Here is a 20841-nt window from a genome sequence, read left to right on the forward strand (position 1 = left end):
GAGGGAAAGCCAACCTTAGGGTTGTGCGGTTTTGGGTGTCTAACACCTTTCCAAGACCATACCTTAACTTCGAACCCATATCTCTAGTAGTAAGATCAATGCTCATTCTTCAAGAGAAAGCTATACATAGGTTCCTAGACCATTGCAAAAACTAGGTGGCGACTTCCGGTTGTGTCCACAGGGACCAGGGGCGGACCTATAGTAGGGCAGGCCCCCCTCTCCCCCCCAAACAAAACCACCCCCACCCAAAAAAAAAAAAAACTAGTATATATATATGTTGAAATTTTAAATTTTGGTCCTAATAGCCCCCAATTAAATAAAAAAAATTAAAAAAAAAAAAACTGGTATACATATGTAATTTGAAAAATTAAGATTTGCCCTTAAATATAATATTTTTGGATCTCCTCTGAAATAGCGTCAAGTTCCATTTTGATAAATGTGTTAAAATGTTTAAGAAACACTTATTTTATATGTAGTATTTTGTTGAATATGAAATAAATGTTAGTTTTTATTTTCATAAAAAAAAAAATTGTTTTAAGCCTTGCCCCCCTCAGGTTTGAATCCTGGTTCCATCCCTGACAGGGACTAACAGACGTTTGGAGCAACAATGCTTATTCAACTGACATGGCATGAATAGTGATGTAATTCATCTTTATCACCATGGTGTCCTCTTATTGGCTTGGCTGAGACTACTTAAGAATTTTCTCAATCACAAAAATGGAGTCCCCTTTGAACACATCAAAAGAGAGGCTATATTGGACATCTTTTTTTTTTTTTTTTTTTTGATTTGCTATATTGGACATCTAGCTTGAGATCCACGACGAGTCTTGTGGAGATAGCTTAGAGGAATGGACAAAGTGATTTATGCAGTATCTTTCCTATAGATAGTAGCGGTAGTGATTTATGCAGTGTATATATATATATATATTTTTTTTTTTTTTCCCTTTATCTAAAGAGAAAATATAGCAAAAGCTAAAGGTGTGCCTAAACCTAGTAAAAGTTCAAGGATGTCTTTTTTGTAGGTTGTAACATAGGTCGAGTTTAGGTTATGAAAAGAAGGTATAAAAGGCTTAAAACTCCTTTTTGATGCTTTTTCCTCGTGTGTATTACTTGAAAACTTGACTAATTGAGACATGTACTTGTCTTCTCTTCACTTGTTTTGAGTTTTCAACATAACGAACCTTTAAAAAAAAAAAAAAAATTTGTATCCCTAACTTTTATTTAGGCCTTCCTTTCAAGTTTTGGACTTAACAAATATTTTTGGGTCATGTTAATAAGTGTCATAGACATTAGTTAACAATCTAATTAAAAAAAAATTTATAAGAAAAAAAAAAATTTTTACAACTTTTTTCATTTTTCATAAAAATATATCAAAACTTTTTAAAAATAAATTCTTAATTAATGCCAACAACATTCGCTAACATTTCCCAACACTTTTTTCTGGGAAATTTGACTTTCTCCGCATGATATTTGTTGAATATTAGCTCTGATACCATGTTAAATGGAGAATATTATCAAACGCAATGTGTTATACCATGTTGTGTATGCTAGAGTGGATGTGGAAGAGGAAGCATAGAATAGGAACATCAAGAACACGAGGGTTACGTGGTTCAGCCTTGACGGCCTACATCCACGGAGGAATCCCTTAAGGGCTATATCTTTATTGTGTAGGAGTGTAGTACAATAACCTTGTGTTATAATGAACCCTAATATGAGCATATATAGGCGACTAAACCCTAGACTACTAGTACAAGTAGAACTGGGCTTGCGCCTATTACATTGGGCTAATATATGTCTAATATATATCTCTAACAATATTTATTAATAACTGTAAGCGAAGAAATTAGAAATGTCGGCTCGCACTCTGCTCTTCCTCCACACTAGCAAAGGCAAAGGTAAACATTCCCTCACAAACTCTCTCATTCTTCGTTTCTTTTGATCTGACGCTGCTTCCATTTCTTGATTGAAGCTCTCTTCTCCACGCATATTGTGCCAGACAAACCCATCCTCGTAAGCCCACTCTCTTATTTTTAATTTTATTAATAAAATGGGTTTCTTCTTAGAAAAGAAATGTGGTTTTGGGATAGGTTCGGGACTTCATACATTCCGCCCTTTACCACCCCACACATGGCTACTTCTCTCAAAGATCCGCCTCTGTTGGTGTGCTTCACAAAACCATTAGCTTCAATAACCTCCAAGGTACTTTTTTCTTTATTTTATCTGGGTTTTGCTGATTTCATGAACCAAAAAACCTTAAATGTTTATATTATATTATATGTAAGCTCTAGCTAGAATCCAATTTCTCTTTTTGGGGAAGGTGGTGGCAAGGTGCAAGTACTGAGAACACTACTATTCTTATTCTGCTGAGAGAAGCTTAAATGTAACATTCGTTGCTCTTATCCCTAAAAAACATGTAGGAGCTTCAGATCAGATGTAATAGATTTTAGGCCCATTGGTTTGGTTGGGATATTTGAGGTGAAGTTGTTTTATTAGGTAATTTATACTGGGGATGTACATTTCCCTCGAAGAGCATTTGGAAGGTTAAACTCCTGCTTATGCTACAGTTCATGTTCATGGACTGCTGCCTTGGCCCTTGGGTGTCAAATTCTTACTTTTAATAATTTACGCTGATGGAAGGTAATACTAATAGTCTTATATGTGTACTTCCTCCCAGACTTCTAGATTTGTTGGTGTGTTGGAAAGGGAGTTTTTTTGTAAATATGGAAAGGGTGCTATTGGAGTGCTGCACCTTTGGGCCTTATCTGAACTCCTTGGACGGAGCATAATTAAATTATAGTGTGTTTGAAGGTTTGGAAATGACGACAACGGAGTTGTAGTTTTACCATGTCATCTTGATTCTACTTTGTTACTTTTTCTTGTTGCTGTAGCCACCTCAGTACACACCTTGTGTACTGCGTGTTATTCTATTGGATTCAATAAAGTTTCTTTAATTATTATTTATTTTTTATAAAGGCACCTAGAAAATTAGCATTCTATATATGGACAGCTACTATGGTTAAAGGGAAAATTTTTATTGTGGATTGAGTTTGCATGTGTAAGAATTATGGTGAAGTGGCGAATTAAGGTTAGGCTTACTTTACTAAAGTTTGTTCTCTCTAGTCTTCCCACTTACTTTTTGTCCTTATTCACCATTCCCAAGTTTGTAGCTGATAGATTGGAAAAGATTCAGAGGAATTTCTTATAGGGAGCTTCAAGGGAGGAGTTTAAATATTCCTTGATGGCTTGGGACAAGGTTTGTTCACCCGCTGAAACTGGGGGTTTGAGGATTATTAGGTTTGTGCATTTTAATTAAGCTTTGCTTGGTAATTGGTTACTGCGGTTTGGGCATGCAGTTTTCCATTAGGAGGTACTCATGGGTGCAATTTCTGGCTGAGTAGAGGTTTGAACAGATTATCATTGCATGTGGTCTTTGTTGTTGGAGAGGGGAATCATATTCAGTTTCAGCATGATTGTTGGGCTAGGGAACTCCCTCTGAAATCATTATTTCCTAATTTGTTTGAGTGTACAATGGACAAGGATGTTTTCGTTTACGATGTGTTGGGCTCTCAATAGATTGGGGAAGCAAGGAGTTGGAACCTGAGATTTCACAGGAACTTTCATGATTGGAAGTTGGATGATATTCTATCCTTCTTCAATCTTATGTATTTTCTGGTTCTTGGGAGTGAGGGGTGGATAAGATGAAATGGAGTCCTTAAGGTCTTGTTTGGGAGGAGGGAATGGAATGGAATGGAAAGGAATGAAAAGAATAATTTTAGAATATTCTTCCCTTCTCTTGTTTGGGAGTTTTAATGGAGGGAATGGAAAGCCCATTCTCTTGTTTGGGAGTTTAAGTGAGAGGAAATGGAATGGGTAGAAGGGAACACTCATTTCTCTCTATTCCCTTAAAATCTCAAATTTTAGGGAATGGAATTAAATTTAATGATTTTTTTACTAAAACTCTCAACTACCCCTATATATTTAACCTTTTATTTTAAAACAGGGATCTAATGGTAATTTTTTCATAAAATGATTTCATTCCATTTTCTTCACGTTGCTCCCAAACAAGATTACTTACATTCCATCCATTTTCATTTATTCATTTTAAAACATCCAATCAAGGTTACTTAATTCCATTTCATTCCATTCCTTTTCTTTACTTAAATACATTCCATTCCATTCCATTCCTTTCTATTTTCTTATGATCATTCCATTCCATTCCATTTCATTTCATTCCCTTATGAACTCTCAAACGGAGCCTAAGGGGAATGGGATTTTTGATATCCAATCCTTTCACAAGGAGATCCGGGGTGCCACTTTAGCTCCTTTCCCTTGGCAAGGTATTTGGTTTGTTAAGGTTCCCAAGAAGGTGTTATTCTTTTTGTGGACAGTAGCACTGCGTAAGATCCTCAGTTTGGATAATCTTACTAAGTGGGGTCTGCCATTGGTTAATTGGTGTTGTATGTGCCGAAGCAATAGGGAATCAATGGATCACCTTTTAATCCATTGTGACATCACTTTTGCTTTGTGGGGAGTTCTGTTTCAAATGCTTGGGATTTGGTGGGTTTTGCTAGGGAATGTCATTTCTTTCTTATTTAGCTGGAGAAATTGGTTTGGTAAGTATGGTTTAGATATTTGGAACATGGTGCTGGCTTGTTTGATGTGACTTGTTTGGAAGGGGCAGAATAGACATACTTTTGAAGACATGGAGAGCTCATTGGATAAATTGAAATCTTGGTTTGCCTGTACTCTTTTTGATTGGTCCCAGGTTTGGGGTTTTACAAAGTGTTCTTCTATTTTAGAGTTTCAAGTTTTCCTTATATTTTCCTTTTGAGACTTTTGTACTTCTTTGTGATCATCAATAAAACTTCATTACTTATTAAAAAAAGAAAAATATTTTGATGTGGCAATAGAATTATGATCTTGGCCTTAAACTTTTATTGGATGGCATTGGGTTACTAAAGGCTATTATACATAGCCTCTTTTGAGTCATTGTAGACACCAGTTTCTTATCTATTTCATGAAATTTCTGATATTGTAGACTCCATTTTCTTATCTATTTCAAGAAATTTCAGAGTTGAATATTTCTTGAACTCTTTGAGACTAGAAATTGATATTTGATTGTTCGAGCTTCAATCCTATTATCTTTTTCTTTGCTTTAATCTTGTTTGTTGCTGGAGTTTCTTCTTAAACCCTTCTTTTAGATTAGACCTAAGTTCTCCTCTCCACTTCAGGTAGGAAAGCTTATATGAAGTACTTGGATAATATATACAAGCAGAATGACATAGCATGGTTTACTCCGGTGGAACTTTTTAAGGTTATCTCTCTCTCTCTCTCTGTGTGCGTGTGTGTGACAGCATAGAGAAATCCAAACCCATATGAAAATTGGGTGTCAAATCTCTTCTCATTTTCATTTCTCTGTTATCAATGAGGATTAAGGAGATAATTATTTTCTTGTCTAACATTATTTCCTTAATAATTGCCAAACAAATTTATCCCAATCTATATTCTTCAACTAGTTAGTTTCTTATCTTTTCAGCAATTCCTATTGTGCGGAGGTACAAAAGACAAAAAAAGACCTGCACGCTGGGTCTGGGAACTCAATCTTTTTTTTATGCTGCTTATTTATTTATTTATTATTTTTTTTAATTTTAATTTTATTTTATTTTTCTGATTGGATCACTTAATATTACAGCTCCTTATAGAATACCTTATGAGTGATTAATTCCTTGGGAGCAGTGAGGGGAGTCTGGGACACAAAACTTTTTAAACTTACAAATAGATGACAGTAGGGAAAAATGAGTGGTGTTCCTTCACATGCCAATCTAATTAACCACGGTTTTAGAAGTGAAATAATATTTTTTGCATGTAAAGGATAATATTAAGAGAGCCTCAAGGAATATAAAATAAGATATATATATATATATATATATTTTGATAAGTAAGGAAAATTTTATTCAAAGACATAATAATGAGTCACCTAAGTATACAGGAAGTATACAGCAGGGGAACAAAATAATCAAATACATAAATTAAAAGCATCCATCAAATCATAGACCAAAAAAATAGAATGACTTCCTTTGATAGACATCCAATCCGATAGAGTTTTAAAGATGAAAAGTTTTAAATTAGCTATAGCCCTTTCAGAATCTTCAAAACACCAGTGGTTTCTCTCCTACCAAATGCACCACATCAAACAATGAGGGATAGCCATCCAAATAACATCATTACGATGAGGAATATAAAATAAGATATATTGAATGGGAAAAAATCCAGTCCTAAAAACAACACTATTATTTCTAACTATTTGCTTTATATAAACTCTACAATGTTACCCACCATTATCTTAGAGGAAGTAACTGACTTTAAAGTTTAAACACCATAAAAATCCACATTCTTCGTTATGTTGGTTGGAGTTACCTAACATGGTTCCGTAATGAATCACAGTATTTAAATGGTGATGTCTGGCTGAGTTTCAGGGAATTCTGTATTTATATGGTTGGGTTTGGTGCAATCATGGGAGTAAAACCTGGAACATGATTATTTGATTGGCATTTACATATTTGCTATGCTTTAAAGTGGTCACTAATGAATGAAATCTTTCATTGTGCTTTATATCTATTAAACCAAGATCTGTCCATATTAGGGATAAGGAACTATTTTTGTTTTCTAGACCTTTTAGGTATATGTATTTGATTTTTACTAAGTTATGTTATGAACTCTTTCTTTCTTGTAGCCTTGGTATGCACATGGAATTGCTGAATCCATAATGCGGACTGCTAATCTTTCAGTTCCACTAAAAGTAAGCTCCCTTTTGTTCATAATCTTCCACTGCACAAATCAACTCAGACTTTTTTTTTTTTGGATAAGTAAGAATGTTATATATACGAATGGCTACTCTATGCACGAAGAACATAGAGCAAACCCAGAAAATACAAGACAAATCAACTTAGACTTTGGACATATTGTTACATTATATTCTTATTACTTTTTATTTTGATTTGAAATTCAGTATCTATTTCAAAATTCATATTTTGAGATCATTCTACAATATTTGGAAAGAAAGCTTTATTTCTAGATTACGTATCTGTTCTATAGGATGCAACTGTTTATGCCCCACCAAAATATTAAGAACTGCATGGGTGTTTAATGATGCCTTTAAAGGTTACTTTCTTTGATAGCCATTTTGTGTACGTATCAGCTTGTTTCTATAGGCCAGAAATTATCACCTAACTGCAGCACTTGCTCATTATTATTTCTATGATGCTTGATGAGACGGGTGTGAGGGGCATGCTAAGTGAAGCAAGGTCTTCAATGCTGCCTAGCCAGCATGACTGTAGCAATAGAGGATTGGAGGTAAGCTAATAGTTTTGCTGCTGGAGGGGCTTTGCCATAGATGCATAGGTCTATAGTCTTATATTCAGAAACAAGGAGTTCAGTTTTAGTCATAACCTATACTTTGGTGACAATATCAGATATTTGCCTTTTAAAATGAAAAGGTAGATGCCATCTCTTCTATATTCTTAGCCTCAGTTTTGGATATGTTATGTCTCTCCACATATTACTGTCCTGCATGGTAGCATATTTGTGGACCACTTAGTTAGTTGTTACCAACAAATTTGTTTTTTGGAAAAATTACACTTTATTCCCCTAAACTATATTCCTTCTACACTTACGCCCCTAAATTATGGGAATGCACAGTTATTTTCCTAAACTATTACCATGGCATGGGGTGCAAAGTGTTACATGGGTAATAGTTTAGGGTTAAGTGTGCATTCTCATAGTTTAGGGGGTAAGTGAAAAAGGGGATATAGTTTAAAAAGGTAAAGTGTAATTTTCCCCCTCTTTTTTTTGATAAGTTGGAATAATTTTTTTATTTTAATAACTACTATATGTACAAAGAATACAAAAAAGATTTAAAAATTACAAAGATTTTGTACAAGACGAAGACTCTAAACCTCATAATGGAATCACAATTCATAAAATCCCAAGCATGAGACCAATCAAACAGTAGAATTGACAAATTGGCCAATAATTGGTTACCCATACTATCCACACCCTCAAATGTATGCCGGTTACGTTCCTTCCATATGGACCACATCAAGCATAGCTAGACCAAATTCTAGATGTCTGAAGAGTGGTTACCTAACCAATTCCTACAGTCAAGCATATGATAAAAAATGCTCTCTGGTAAGGCCTATTGAACCCCAAAGGATTGAGAAACATAATAATAATTGTGAAGAACTTTAGTTATTAGTCAATAACATAAACAGTATGCTTCTGTTTAAACTTCTTTTTGTTTCTGTAACCATCTTTCCAGATTTTGGATCTATTGGTAGAGAGAGAATGAAGAAACCATTGGTGAGGTGTCCCTATTCTAGCTGTCACCATCAGAATATTCTAATCCATTTTTTGTAAACGCTTATATATATATATATATATATATGGAATGGATTGGGGTGACAGCACATGGAGAAAATAGCTCCTCCCTTTCATAATTTCTTCTTGTTTGCATCACCTTATTTTCATTAACATTTTAAAAATTTTTAGTCACATTCTTTTTTCATGTTGGAAATCATCATCCATTAAATGGTTCCTCCCATTTTCTTTGTTTTTGCATTTATCTTCTTGTTTGATACATTAAGTCTGAAAGTTGATTCCATTCTTTTATAATGTGCACTCAGATATATGAAATTGGTGGTGGATCAGGAACCTGCGCAAAGGGCATACTGGACTACATAATGTTGAATGCGCCAACCAGAGTTTACAACAATATGACTTACATGTATGTGCTTTGACCATAGTTCTTTATACCATCAATAAATTAGCTCTTTAGATGCAAACAATAAGTTTATACATGCCATCATCATGATACATGTCCTCTACGTGTTTTCTCCAGACAATGTTTTAGTCTTCATAAAATTTCAGAAATTTAGAAAGGAAGCTTTTGGTTTGGAATGTGATTGATTTCCTATTGATCCTCTATTTTTTTCAAAATCTAAAAGATGCATATTTAAATTCTAAGTTGTTTTGTATTAGTGATACCAGTTATGTAGCAAGATTAAATTCTCAGGCAATAATTCTGTGCGGATAGGAGTTGATTCTGGGGTAATTTTGCTTTTGTCTACAAGTCTTGCTTCTTCTTTTTTCTCTCCCTAAGTCAAGATTTGAACCTAGGCAGGCCTACCCAAGCTGCAGCCCACCCATTAGGCCTTTCTAAGTCAACCAGAATTAGGGATTAGTTTTAGTAGTGTATACAAGCACAGCAATGTACTCCTATGGAGACAATTTACAGCTTCCTTGATTAATAAGAATTTCTCATGGATTTTTTCCAACAGTCTTGTGTTGATTCTGCCAACCCTAGGTGCTGTGACTCCTGGGTTTTCTATTTCTCTTGGTGCTGATTCCAAGTAACCCTAGGTACTAACTCCTTGGTGATTTTTATTGTTTATGCTCTTTAATTTTCATGTTGCATCAAGTTTTGATTGTCCAGTGTCATCAGGCCCATGCACCTAAACCCTCTCTTTTATCACATTCAAAATTTATGAGTATTTAAATTTGAGATTATTCAGTTACAATTTTGATATACTCTAATATTTTGTAATAATGAGCATGCATGTGGGAGCTAGTTCAATTTGGATTCACCTAATCAAGCCAGTGATATACCTGTAATCTCTTAATGTTACCTATGTTTGTATTTCTAGCTACACCTTCCCCTCTCCACTCTGCTCTCTTCTTTCTCCCTCCATTCTATACATTTATCCTTGTACTCTTGTTTTATCTTGTAGATTTAGTAGTGACTTCAATCACATGTGTAACTGCAGATCGGTGGAAATCAGTCCTTCACTGGCCGAGATACAAAGACAAACTGTTGGAGAAGTTCGTACTCACTTGTCAAAGTTTAGAGTAGAATGCCGTGATGCTGCTGACCGGAGTGGATGGGGTAAGTTGTCTTTGCATATTTTACCTTACTGTCAATGCTTCTGATAGGACTGAGTTTGCACTATTTGTTTACTTAAAGTTCAAAGAAGTAATCAACATATTATATCATTATCAAAATAATTGGTATATTTACCCTGGCCTTTCTATTTCTCACATTATCATGTGTGTTAGATTTCTTATGACTTAAGCTTGGCCATCCCACTTCAAAGACTGCCAAGAGCCTTGTGGCTCCATGGCACCACCTAGTTCTCCCATGGAAGAGAAGCTGGGTTCAAATCCCCCTTCCTAAACACCCCCCCCCCCTTTCTCCCAAAAAAACCCAAAAAAAAAAAAAAAAACCTTGTAAGCCAAAAAAAAAAAAAAATTCCAATTATTTTTTGTTTCATAAACATAGATTAATTTCTGTCAGTAGTCTTTCTCATGGTAGATGTGAGCACTTATTAAATTTTCTTTGTCAAAAGAACATCTAGAATATAGCAGTTCAAGATGCATATGCATCCACAAGGTTCCAAAAGCATACAGGCACACCTCCTCTTAGAAGCACAGACATGAAATCACAAATTAAAATCGCACTACTGCTTAAACAAGCAAAAGACTCATCAATTAAACAAATCCCCCTTGCTGAGCAGTCTCCTGCAATTGCACAGTTACCAGTTCTTCTATATGCTTCATGTGTATATTTTTCTTCAAAATGTGCAGTTCTTTCCATATCTATCATGAATTTAGATATTAAAGCTAATTTCCCTTTATTAACAGGGGATGTGGACCAACAACCATGTTGGGTAATAATGCTTGAGGTATGATCCATATTTGATTTGCATCAGTTTCTTCGAGGTGACAAAGTGTTGCTATTAGAGTCATTAGAGTAAATTCTGAAGTATCCAAAGTTGATAAACATAATTCATTTATTCCTGGCAAATGGTTTTGTTTTATCATGTATTAATGCTTCATGCTTACATGTGAAGTAGGTGATAATTTTTATTTTATTTTATTTATTTTATTTTTTATTTTTATTTTTTTAATTTGAAGCAATATCAAGGGGGACATTTTGACACCCAAATCTTCTTCACCACTTCATATTGTTATTGTAGCTATAGAGTAAATTCCCAAAGAATTCTAAGTTGATAAACACAATTAACTGGCTACAACCAAACATTTTGGTTAGATGAATATTTTCCATGTCTCAACTATAACAATCTCCAACCTTTACTCTAATATAGTCATGCCAATTAACCTTCTTCTCTGGTAAATGTGCCCCTCTGCCATAATACATTAGAGCCATCTTGCTCAAGTGCCCCAGCAAGAACAGCACCATGCACTTTACCTTGAAACCTTGTTGAAAGAACCGACTCTAGTTGCAGCTAGGGAAACCAAGCTCTGGCCACTTGTTTCCATTTCCTAGATCCAAAATTGCACTTGTTTATTTTGAATCAGTTTAGTGCAGGTACCATATGTCCATTTACACTGACATTCCATCTGTTTGCTATGCAAGCTAAAATTAGAACCACTGGCCTTAAACAAGTGTACCAGCTACACCCAAGCCAACCAACATGGTCTTGACTCCCCCTGATTTGCACAATATGACTGATGCCTATCTGTATCCAGCCGAATTGAGCTTCTCCAGTCAACTTTAAAGAGGGAAATCGATTGTCCCCCACTGCAAAATGCTGGTTTGGGTTGAAGAAATGTGAAGCACGCAATCACTTTTAGAGAGTTGAAGCAATATCACGAAGGACATCTAAACCATACACCTAATTCTCTTGACATTATGTTATCTTGCCCCATTGATGAAATTGTTTATCATTAGGATATCTCTTCTCTCTCTCTGGTGTGTGTGCATGTGTGGATGTGTAGAGGCACTGCCCCTGATGTGGGGTTCAGGCTGTGGCTTTTCATGCTTTTATATTTAATAAAGGTAGACATTGTTGATCAGATTTGTCCCATGAGCAAACTTATTCATTTAGTCCTTACAGGTTCTTGATAATCTTCCACATGATCTCATCTATTCAGAAAATCAAGTTTCTCCGTGGATGGAAGTATGGGTTGGGAAGAAACATGATAGGTAGGCATAAAGTGTGCAGGTGCCAAGAAAATCTCTAAAATGCTTTGTTTCAACTTCTGTATTACTGTGTTTCATGTGTTGCCATGGTACTGAATTGCATTGTCTTGCAACTCAAACTCAGTATACAAAGAGATCCAGTAGAGTTTCTTGCTTGAGAATTCATGTTCAAATGGTTTTTAACTACTTAATGTTTTACGTGAATGTGTAGGCATGTACATTGTACTGTTTCCGTCTTGAACATATAGCAAAGATATAGACCTGTAGCCCTAAATACATATAACTAGGACAGTATAAATTACCACAGATAAAAGGAAGGTCATTTAACTGAACATCATTTTTTTTTGTAGAATCCCAGGATAGTCTTTGCCAATTTTTTTTAATAGATAACCATAACTTCATTAAAGAGCACAAAGGGGTGCAACCCTACTACACATTTGAAATCTAACAAATTTGAAGAAGTCGACGGATTAGCATCCAACTGCCATGCATGTAAGACTGCAAGACAGAAGCCTAGCTTTACCATTGAGAGTTCATGGTCAAAAGTGCTATTGCTCTTTTCTTTCCAAATGCTCCTCATCAAACACATTAGAATAGCCCTCCATAGTCCAACCTTGATTTCTTTTCCAAAACAACCTGATCAACAAGACAATAGCTCAAGCACCGTCCTTGGCATCATCCAGCTCACCCTGAATAAATGCCAAACAAGCAACCATAAATCTCTAGCTACTTCACAATCAGTAATTATTATACCCTGTTTTCTCATGTTATCCACTATTAATTCTACCCTTGGTTGCTGTCCAAGCAAAGAAAACTACAAGGTACAGAGCTCTGACTTGCCATATTGCTTTCCAAGGGAAATTTGCATCGCCCCCTATACTCAAAAATTTTATAATAAGTGTTTACTGTAAATCCTTATTTCTTAGAAAGGGACCATATCATCCTATGCTTTTCTCTCATTTTGATTGTCACAGCATACAAATCATTCAAGAAGGAATCTGTGCACTCTATTCACAATCTTGTATTGCACGAAGAAAAGATGGATTCCATTTATTGTTGCCTGTGGAGACATCCATATAACCTGCCACCATTGCATCTCTGTTTGTAGCTATTAGAAATAGCTTTGGGTACCTATGCTTAAAGACGTCTTCACTACACCAAAGATTTTTCTGACCCTGGTTCCATTGCCCCACTCAAAACGAATGTAATTTACAAATTAGTCCAATTCCATAAGCTCATGCCATAAGGACCCCTCCCTATTCAAGTATCATCCACCGCATTAATTACATGCTTATTTTCTATAACTCTTCTTTACAGGGAATCTTGCTCCACTATATACCACCACAACCATAATGGTTACCTCCTAATCCCCAAACCACCAAATTGGATAGGCGTACAAACAGAATTACAGTTGACTAAATAAAATTTAAACTCATCCCCCATTCTACCCCATAGAAAATCTCTTTGGATGTTTTCTACCCTATAAGCCACTTTAATGGCTAAAGGAAATAGAGACATATAATAAGTGGGAGACTAGAAAGCATACTCTTGATAAGGGTAAGCCTTGCTCCCTTTGTTTGGTAAATCTTCTTCCATCCTGCCAAGCATTTTCCATCCTCTTTATTTTTTCCAACCTCTTTAGAATTCCATCTGAAATTGATTTTAGTTTGAAACCTGCACTGAGAAGTAAACCCAAATACTTAAGTGGAAGATGAGCCACCTTACAACCAAGAATACAAGCCAACTCATCAATTAACATCACCCACTTGGACTACCTTTGACTTCTCCAAGTTTATTTTCAACTTAGACATAGCTTCAAAATACAATTGGGCACAATGCAAAAACCGAAATCTAGTTAGCCTCTGTATCACAAAGGATGAGTGTATCATCTACTGTAAAAGATGAGAGATCTTTGTTCGAGCATTATTTTCCATGTTTATAGAGAAGCCTGATAATAATAATTAAAAATAAAAAATAAAACCCATCCACTGCCTTGGAAATCAGCCTACTTAGAAGTTAGAACCCCCATGACAAAAACAAAAAGAGAGGGAATCAGGGATTGCCTTGGTGTAGGCCCCTTTGTGCTTGCACAGAAGCCACTGGGAGTGCATTCACCAACACTAAGAACCGGATTGTGGATACACACAGCAATAAAATTCTGCCTCCAAAGCCACAACTCCTCAACAAATACAAGAGAAACATCTAGTTTAGATGGTCATATGCCTTTTTCAAGTTAAACTTACATGACACTCCTTGGATGCCCTTCTTCAATCTACTATCTAAGCATTTGTTTGCAGTGAGGACAAAATCTAAGATTTTCCTTCCATGAATGAAAGCATATGAGTGTTGGATGACAACTCACCCCTCACATTTTTGAATCTGTTGGAGAGGACTTCTGCTAGAGCTTTGTAGCCACAAACTACTAGGCTAATAGTTTTGACATCCTTTTCATCTCTCACCCCCTACCTTCTTTTGAATGAGTGTGATAAATGTAGCATTCAGGCTTTTCTCAAACTTACCACTCTTTTTTTTTTGATAAGTATCAAACTTACACTCTTTATGAGTGTTCAATAACAAATTAACAACTCATCCATCACATTCTTGAATCTGTTGGAGAACTTCTGCTAGGATTTTGTAGCCACTGACTTCTATGCTAATAAGTTTGAAATCCTTTACATCTCTCCCCCGTTCCTTCTTTGGAATGAGTGCAATGAATGTAGCATTGAGGCTCTTCTCAAACGTACCTCTCTTGTGGAAAGAGAAGTTCTTTGCTAAAGCTTTAGTTTTGGCTCTTTTTTTTTTTTTTTTTTTTGGGACAATTTGTAGAGCTATCCCATCTTTTAATAAGCATTTTAGATGTGTAAATACTACTGATGATTGTGATGAATTAACTCTAATATTCTAGGAAGTGGGTTAGAATTTTGAGGTTTTATAATGCCTCCTCCGCCTTCTAGTTTAATAGTTACAGCTAATAAAGTGTTTTGGAATTGAGTAATAAAATATATCTGCAGCTTTTGCCTCAGAAGTCAAGCGTGTGATCCTGGTTGTGACTTGCCATGCAATCTAGTCAACTAAGGACGCTAGAATTGTTTTGTTGAGTCAATTATCTCTTATCCATAAAAGCAGCTGGAAGGGTATTTGACAATTTTGTTTGCTTAACAACTGAAAGTCATGTCCAGTCTTGCATGTCCTCTTTTCTTCTAGCTGTGGGACATCTTGTATCTCCACACTGATCCTGGTTTCTTCCTTTAATAGGGAAACACACTCTGAGTTGTTTAAGCCATTACAAGACTCCCTAATAACACGTTGTGTTGAGATCATGGACTGGGAAAAAGATCATAGCAACCAAAGTGGTTCAGTGTCAATGGCCAGAAGCATTTGGTCTAAAGTTTTTCCTAAACCTCGAAGATGTTGGCTACCGACTGGTTGCCTGGTAAGAGAAATGTTTCGTAGTTCTCTTTTCTTCAATATATTCTACTTCTGACAGAAATACTATTTTCATAATTGCAGAGACTGCTAGAGGTTTTGCATGGGGTGTTACCGAAGATGTCTTTAATTGCTTCAGACTTTAGTTACCTACCTGATGTGAGGATACCGGGTGAGAGAGCTCCATTGGTTTCTACCAAGGTACGTTCTCTTTCTTATGGTAACTATTATGCAAGGCTCATGCTTTGTTGTAATGTTCTTAAGGTTTAGTTGTGCTTATATTATCTCTCTGTGTGTGTGTGGGAGGGTGGGTGGGTGTGGGATGTGTACTGCATTGGTTGGTGCAACTTTATAGGTGTTACATCATTGGAACAGGTGCTAATATATGTGGTTTGTCGCTAAATATGAAAGGTGTAAAGAATTTGTTTATATTTGCTGTGAACTGAAGGCTTTACCCATCTATCTGCTCATGTTACATATGCCAATGTGTAAGCCAGCTATATCTGTCAGTCTTACATATTGCTTGAAAAAGAGAAGGAGCTGGGTTTTTCCATTCATGTCAGTACATATGACTATAATAAATCAGTATTCAGTGAGTTCAAGAATTAAGATTCCATATTCATATTGATGAAAAGACCATTTATTAAGCTTAATTACCTTAACATTGAACTAGAAAAACAGTGAAACAATAATACATTCACATTGTTAAGTAATCAAGGATATCCGTTGAGCAAGAACCAAAAAGTAATGAAGGATAATCTAGCAACTGCTGCGTCATTTTTCATGCTAAAATAATATTTGGAATTAATAGCTCCATTCGTTTATGGGACATCAAAATTACAATGTTAGGGAGTTCTCATTTTCCCCCTTGAACCTGAAAGTAGAAAATAACTGTTGGAAATTCCTGCTTTCATATTTTGTTGTCATCACAGGCTCACGGCTTGCTTCTTTAGAGTATAACAAATACATTGAATGCCACTCAATAATTTTAGTCTGGCCTTGTTTAATTTTGGATCTGCAGAAAAATGGCAGCAGCTTGGATTATGGCAGTTATTTGGATGCAAAGGTATGTTAATGCTATTATTTTTCTTTCCTTTTCTCTTATTTCTACTTAAGTTATTTGGATGCAAAGGTATGTTAATGCTATTATTTTTCTTTCCTTTTCTCTTATTTCTACTTTTAAGTGTCGTTTGTATGGAATGCCATAAATGACCACAAATATACTGCTTCTGATGAGTGCCAAAATTTTTCTTTGACTAGGTAGAATCCTGTAAGTTTGGACAAGATCTGAAAATTTACATGGATGAATCTAGTAGTGACAGTTAATAAGTAATGTCCAAGTAAATCTGGAGAGCTAGAACCATTTAAAAATTCTGGTAACATGACTTATGGTACCTATCAAAAAACAATAAGGGTCTAGTTGATGATAAACTTATTTATATGTCAACAGCTTCATCGAAATAAAAACTGCTAAATTGCAATCTTTCTTCTTGTTTTCTTTTCATTTTTTATTTTAAAGTCACTCTAACATATTTTCCCGCAGATTCATCTCTGGTCTTTATACATACCTAGGTTTCAAATATTAAGAAAATCCAATTAATTGAGTTAAAGTTGTATCTATTGCAGGGTGATGCAGACATTTTTTTCCCCACAGACTTTTGGCTTTTGGAACGTATTGACCATTACTGTTCTGGACAGTTAAAAATGCACAAAGATAACTCATCCAAGCAAGGGAAGAAGAGGCGAACAATTACAGTAAGTTTGATTCTCTTAAATTCTAGTGTTACATTTCTTACAACCACACTACAAGATAAATATTCACATGGAGAAAATTATATTTTGTTTGGCTGGCTTGTTTTAAGAAATATGTGGGAAATGATGTCTTTTTCTAAAGGAGAATCATTTTATTTACTATACTTTGCCCTTCTTTGCCACGCTAAATCTCAATACGGCGATGTGGATATGGTGCCATGATTGACATTGTTTAGGAACCCTGGCAGGAATGACACTTGTTCTAAAGTGTTAATCCCATCCATCTTTTTTGCTATTTTTCTTCTAAATGCATGAGGAGATTATTTACTGTTTGTTTTTATTTTTAAAAATCATTGAGAAAATTTCTCAGTCCTGATAGATGAAGGTCTATGATTGAATGTGTAATGTGGGTATATGCCATAATCAATTGAAAATATATCCATTATATAAGGCAAAAGATACCTGCGTAGCCAACATTTCTGGAAGGCATCCACTAATAATATCAGCTACTTCGTTTTACCTTATATTATCATAGAATTTGTTAGCAAAGATACGCTAGTATAACCAACTGCAGAGTGAAACAGTTGCATTTGTTTTCTGGAAATGTCCTTACTCTTGTGATAAAATCAGCCTTGATGCTTATCTAGCTAACAATTTTTGTGACATTTTCTGCCATGTCTGCATTTCTGAATTCATATCGGTGTAAAATTTCATAGCTAATTGCTAATGTTTTGCTCAATTATTTTGGATTTGGTGTAGCTTGATACTTCTTCATTCATGGAGGAGTTTGGATTGCCAACGAAGACGAGAACGAGGGATGGATACAACCCACTTCTTGATGACTTTAAGAACACTAAATTTTATCTGAGTGTTCCAACACATAACATTAAATAGATGGTTGGTTAACTCTACAATAAATTCTTGATATTTGGCAGTGCTTAGGCAGTCTACATTGTATCCTTTGAAAGGAGGTTTGTTTTGTAAATTAAGAGCTCTGTTGGCATCCAAGAAATGATTTAGGCTCTGCACGATGGAGTTCTCTTTGTTTGAGTACAAGAGGGTGTCTATAGTTGGATTGGATATGATTCACAAATTACTTTTTGGACGACGGATGGACTGTGCATTATTCGTGCAAGTGGTGAAAGCTGCATAGAGGAGTTGCTTTTCATTGTAGAGAATAAACACATCAGTCAAGGGGAATTGATATATGCATTGCATGCACATGATGAGAAACAAGATATATTTTTTGTTTGAGAATCGGATGAGAACCAAGATATGCAGAGGTTGGGCACTTGGCTTATGCATAGGTTTACTCTGAAAGTTATATACATTTTAAGATTTGTTTTTGGTCCAACCTTTGTCGTTCATAAAGCTTGCTCAGCAGGAGTTCCATGTCTATTTATGCAGTTTATGATATATAAGCTACATTTTACACTTTACAGGGATCTCTCTCTCTCTCTCTCTCTCTCTCTCTCTCTCTGTGGTTTTATTTTTGCATTTGTCGTTGTGTGGTGTGAAGGTCTGCCTGCATGCAGGAGATATGACTTATGAGACCAGATTTAATAGCCAAGTGACATTTGTTTTAGCACTAGAAACAATTTTACGCTTATAAAAAAAAAAGAAAAAAAAAAAAGAAACAATTTTACGAAAGTAACGTATCTTAATTAGGTATTGTCATATATAATATTTGCATATGTATATTAGATTTTACATAAAATAAAATAAAATCATTTTAAATTATAATAATAGAAGTCAATATATATATATATATTACATGTTTAAATTAGTTGGTTTTTTTCTTATAACATATGTTAAAATAACATAATTATGATAGTAACCTGAAATATAACAAAAGAAATAACTTAGCCTATATAATTGTATTTGAGTCACCAATTTTTTTGTTCAAATTCATAATATACCCATTTGTTTCCCTGTTCACTTTTTTTTTTTTTTTTTTCATTTTATGTGCTGCATTTTTATTAAATACTGTTGCTAGTTTTTTTTTTTTTTAATAATATATATATATATATATATAAACAAACAAATACACACACAAAAGAGAGGGAAATGGGCCTAACAGCAGAAAAACCCAATAACGAGCAAAGAGGAAATGAAGGAAAGAGATTGATAAGCAATGGCAACAGCGAATAGGCCACAAATGTTCGTAAAGAAAGAAAGAAAGAGATAAGGCCATATGGACTAGCCTAGTAGGAAGTAACAACGGGCAAGCCCGCATGCCCAAGAAAGGACAAAAGTGAAACAAAGTAGAAATATCGGGCTGTAAAAGCCCGGAAAGAAAGAAAGAAGGAAACAAGGCAATAGGCCAACTTGGCAGGAAATGGTCGTAGTCAGGCCCACGAGCTCGTGAAGAGACAAAAGTATGGTAAACCCGGGAAGCCCATGCCATCCTTACATAAAGGATTAGCATGGGCAAAAGGGACACAGAGCAGAATGAAACAAAGATGAACAGTAGAAATAGCATGGGAAAGAAAGAAAACAAAAAGAAATAGAGTAGTGGAGCAACCATGCTATGGCCGGAGCACCACTAACTTGTACCCAGCTAATGCATGGGAGGTGGGCCCTATTTTAGGTTTCCAACTAGGACCTCTTTTGGGAGATGCTTTGTTAGGATGACATCATTGCCCAAAATAGGTAGTAAGTGGCTGGGACCACTTGATGCATGCCAGGGATGTAGGTAGTGAGAGACCCATAGCCTTATCTGTCCAAGGGAGAGGGAAGGGCTCATGACAGAACCAAACGAATTGGAACTTGTCATGGAATGGGTAGTGGAAGGGAGAGAAGGTACTAGGCATGCCTAGAGTTGGTGGTGGCTGTGTAAACAAACAAAAATGGTTGGTGAGCCATAAGGGTAAAAGGGAGAAATCCCATAGGGATAGCCTAGTATAAATATAAATAGTAGTTGTAACGTAAAGGGAGGATAGCAACCAAGGCTAGAAAATAGTGAGAATTGAAAACAGAAACAATAGAGAGAAAGGAAAAGGTGAAGTAAAAAGGAAAGAGAGAAAACACGGCAAAAAGACATGCATCAATAGGTTATCTTTTCCATTTCTCTTAAGAAAACCACTCTCTAAAATCCCAAAAGCAGCAACAAGTAGCTATCCAGGCCCATTCCCCAGAATGCACAACCTTGATGGTATAACCCAATAGTAAGGTTGTTCAAGTTGGGGTTCAGGTTCCTTTTTGGTTCACTTCTTATGAGAAGATCCATCATTTTACATTCTGCTATAGCATTCTTACACTCTGTTGTATTTTTTAACTTCTTGCTGTGTTAACTATACTAGTTATCTCGTTGACTGACCTTTTTGTTGTAACCAACTTATCTGCTATAGCTAACATTTCTGCTATAAGACATTTGCTTTTAAATTTGCAAAAAGTGTACTAAACTTGCCAATTAATATAAATATCTTTGTCAATATTTGTTGTTATCTTTGTCAATATTCGTTGTCTTTACTCTTGGGATGTTGGGCTTGTGCACAAACTGGCCCTTAGCAAGGTCTTGCTAGAATAGCAGGCCAAGCCTAACTCTCCAACACACCACAGAAGGGGCCTGAGTATAGCAAAATAGGCCTCAACCCTTTAACATAAAAGGCACCCATAATGAGTTACATGAATTTAAATAATATGCCCTCTGTTATAATCCTAGT

General features: G+C 35.5%; 1 protein-coding gene across 5 annotated transcripts; it reads left to right on the forward strand.

The window, feature by feature from the left end:
* Positions 1-1814: 1814 nt before the first annotated feature.
* On the forward strand, positions 1815-18615 carry LOC112039864 (protein arginine methyltransferase NDUFAF7 homolog, mitochondrial). 5 transcript variants are annotated; one of them, XM_065770733.1, is made up of 15 exons: positions 1815-1895; positions 1970-2010; positions 2088-2199; positions 5232-5314; positions 6734-6799; positions 7237-7353; positions 8682-8782; positions 9786-9940; positions 10696-10736; positions 11913-12001; positions 15254-15431; positions 15509-15625; positions 16446-16490; positions 17051-17179; positions 17936-18615. In XM_065770733.1, exons 1-15 carry the CDS (start codon positions 1850-1852, stop codon positions 18068-18070), a joined length of 1455 nt encoding a protein of 484 aa, XP_065626805.1. In that variant the 5' UTR covers positions 1815-1849; the 3' UTR covers positions 18071-18615. The 5 variants fall into 5 exon arrangements, with proteins under 5 accessions (XP_065626805.1, XP_023928540.1, XP_065626806.1 ...); XM_024072772.2 differs by having other exon boundaries at positions 9822-9940; XM_065770734.1 differs by lacking the exon at positions 7237-7353.
* The last annotated feature ends 2226 nt before the right edge of the window (positions 18616-20841 follow it).

The sequence above is a fragment of the Quercus suber genome, unplaced genomic scaffold (assembly GCF_002906115.3).
Source record: "Quercus suber isolate HL8 unplaced genomic scaffold, Cork oak 2.0 scaffold_35, whole genome shotgun sequence".
Lineage (NCBI taxonomy): Eukaryota > Viridiplantae > Streptophyta > Magnoliopsida > Fagales > Fagaceae > Quercus > Quercus suber.

Bases quoted from the DNA above. Each gene is read 5' to 3' on its own strand.
- LOC112039864 (XM_065770733.1), top strand. From the start codon at position 1,850: ATGTCGGCTCGCACTCTGCTCTTCCTCCACACTAGCAAAGGCAAAG. The intron at 2,200-5,231 runs GTACTTTTTTCT...TCTCCACTTCAG, and splicing joins TAGCTTCAATAACCTCCAAG to GTAGGAAAGCTTATATGAAG. The intron at 10,737-11,912 runs GTATGATCCATA...TAGTCCTTACAG, and splicing joins GTTGGGTAATAATGCTTGAG to GTTCTTGATAATCTTCCACA.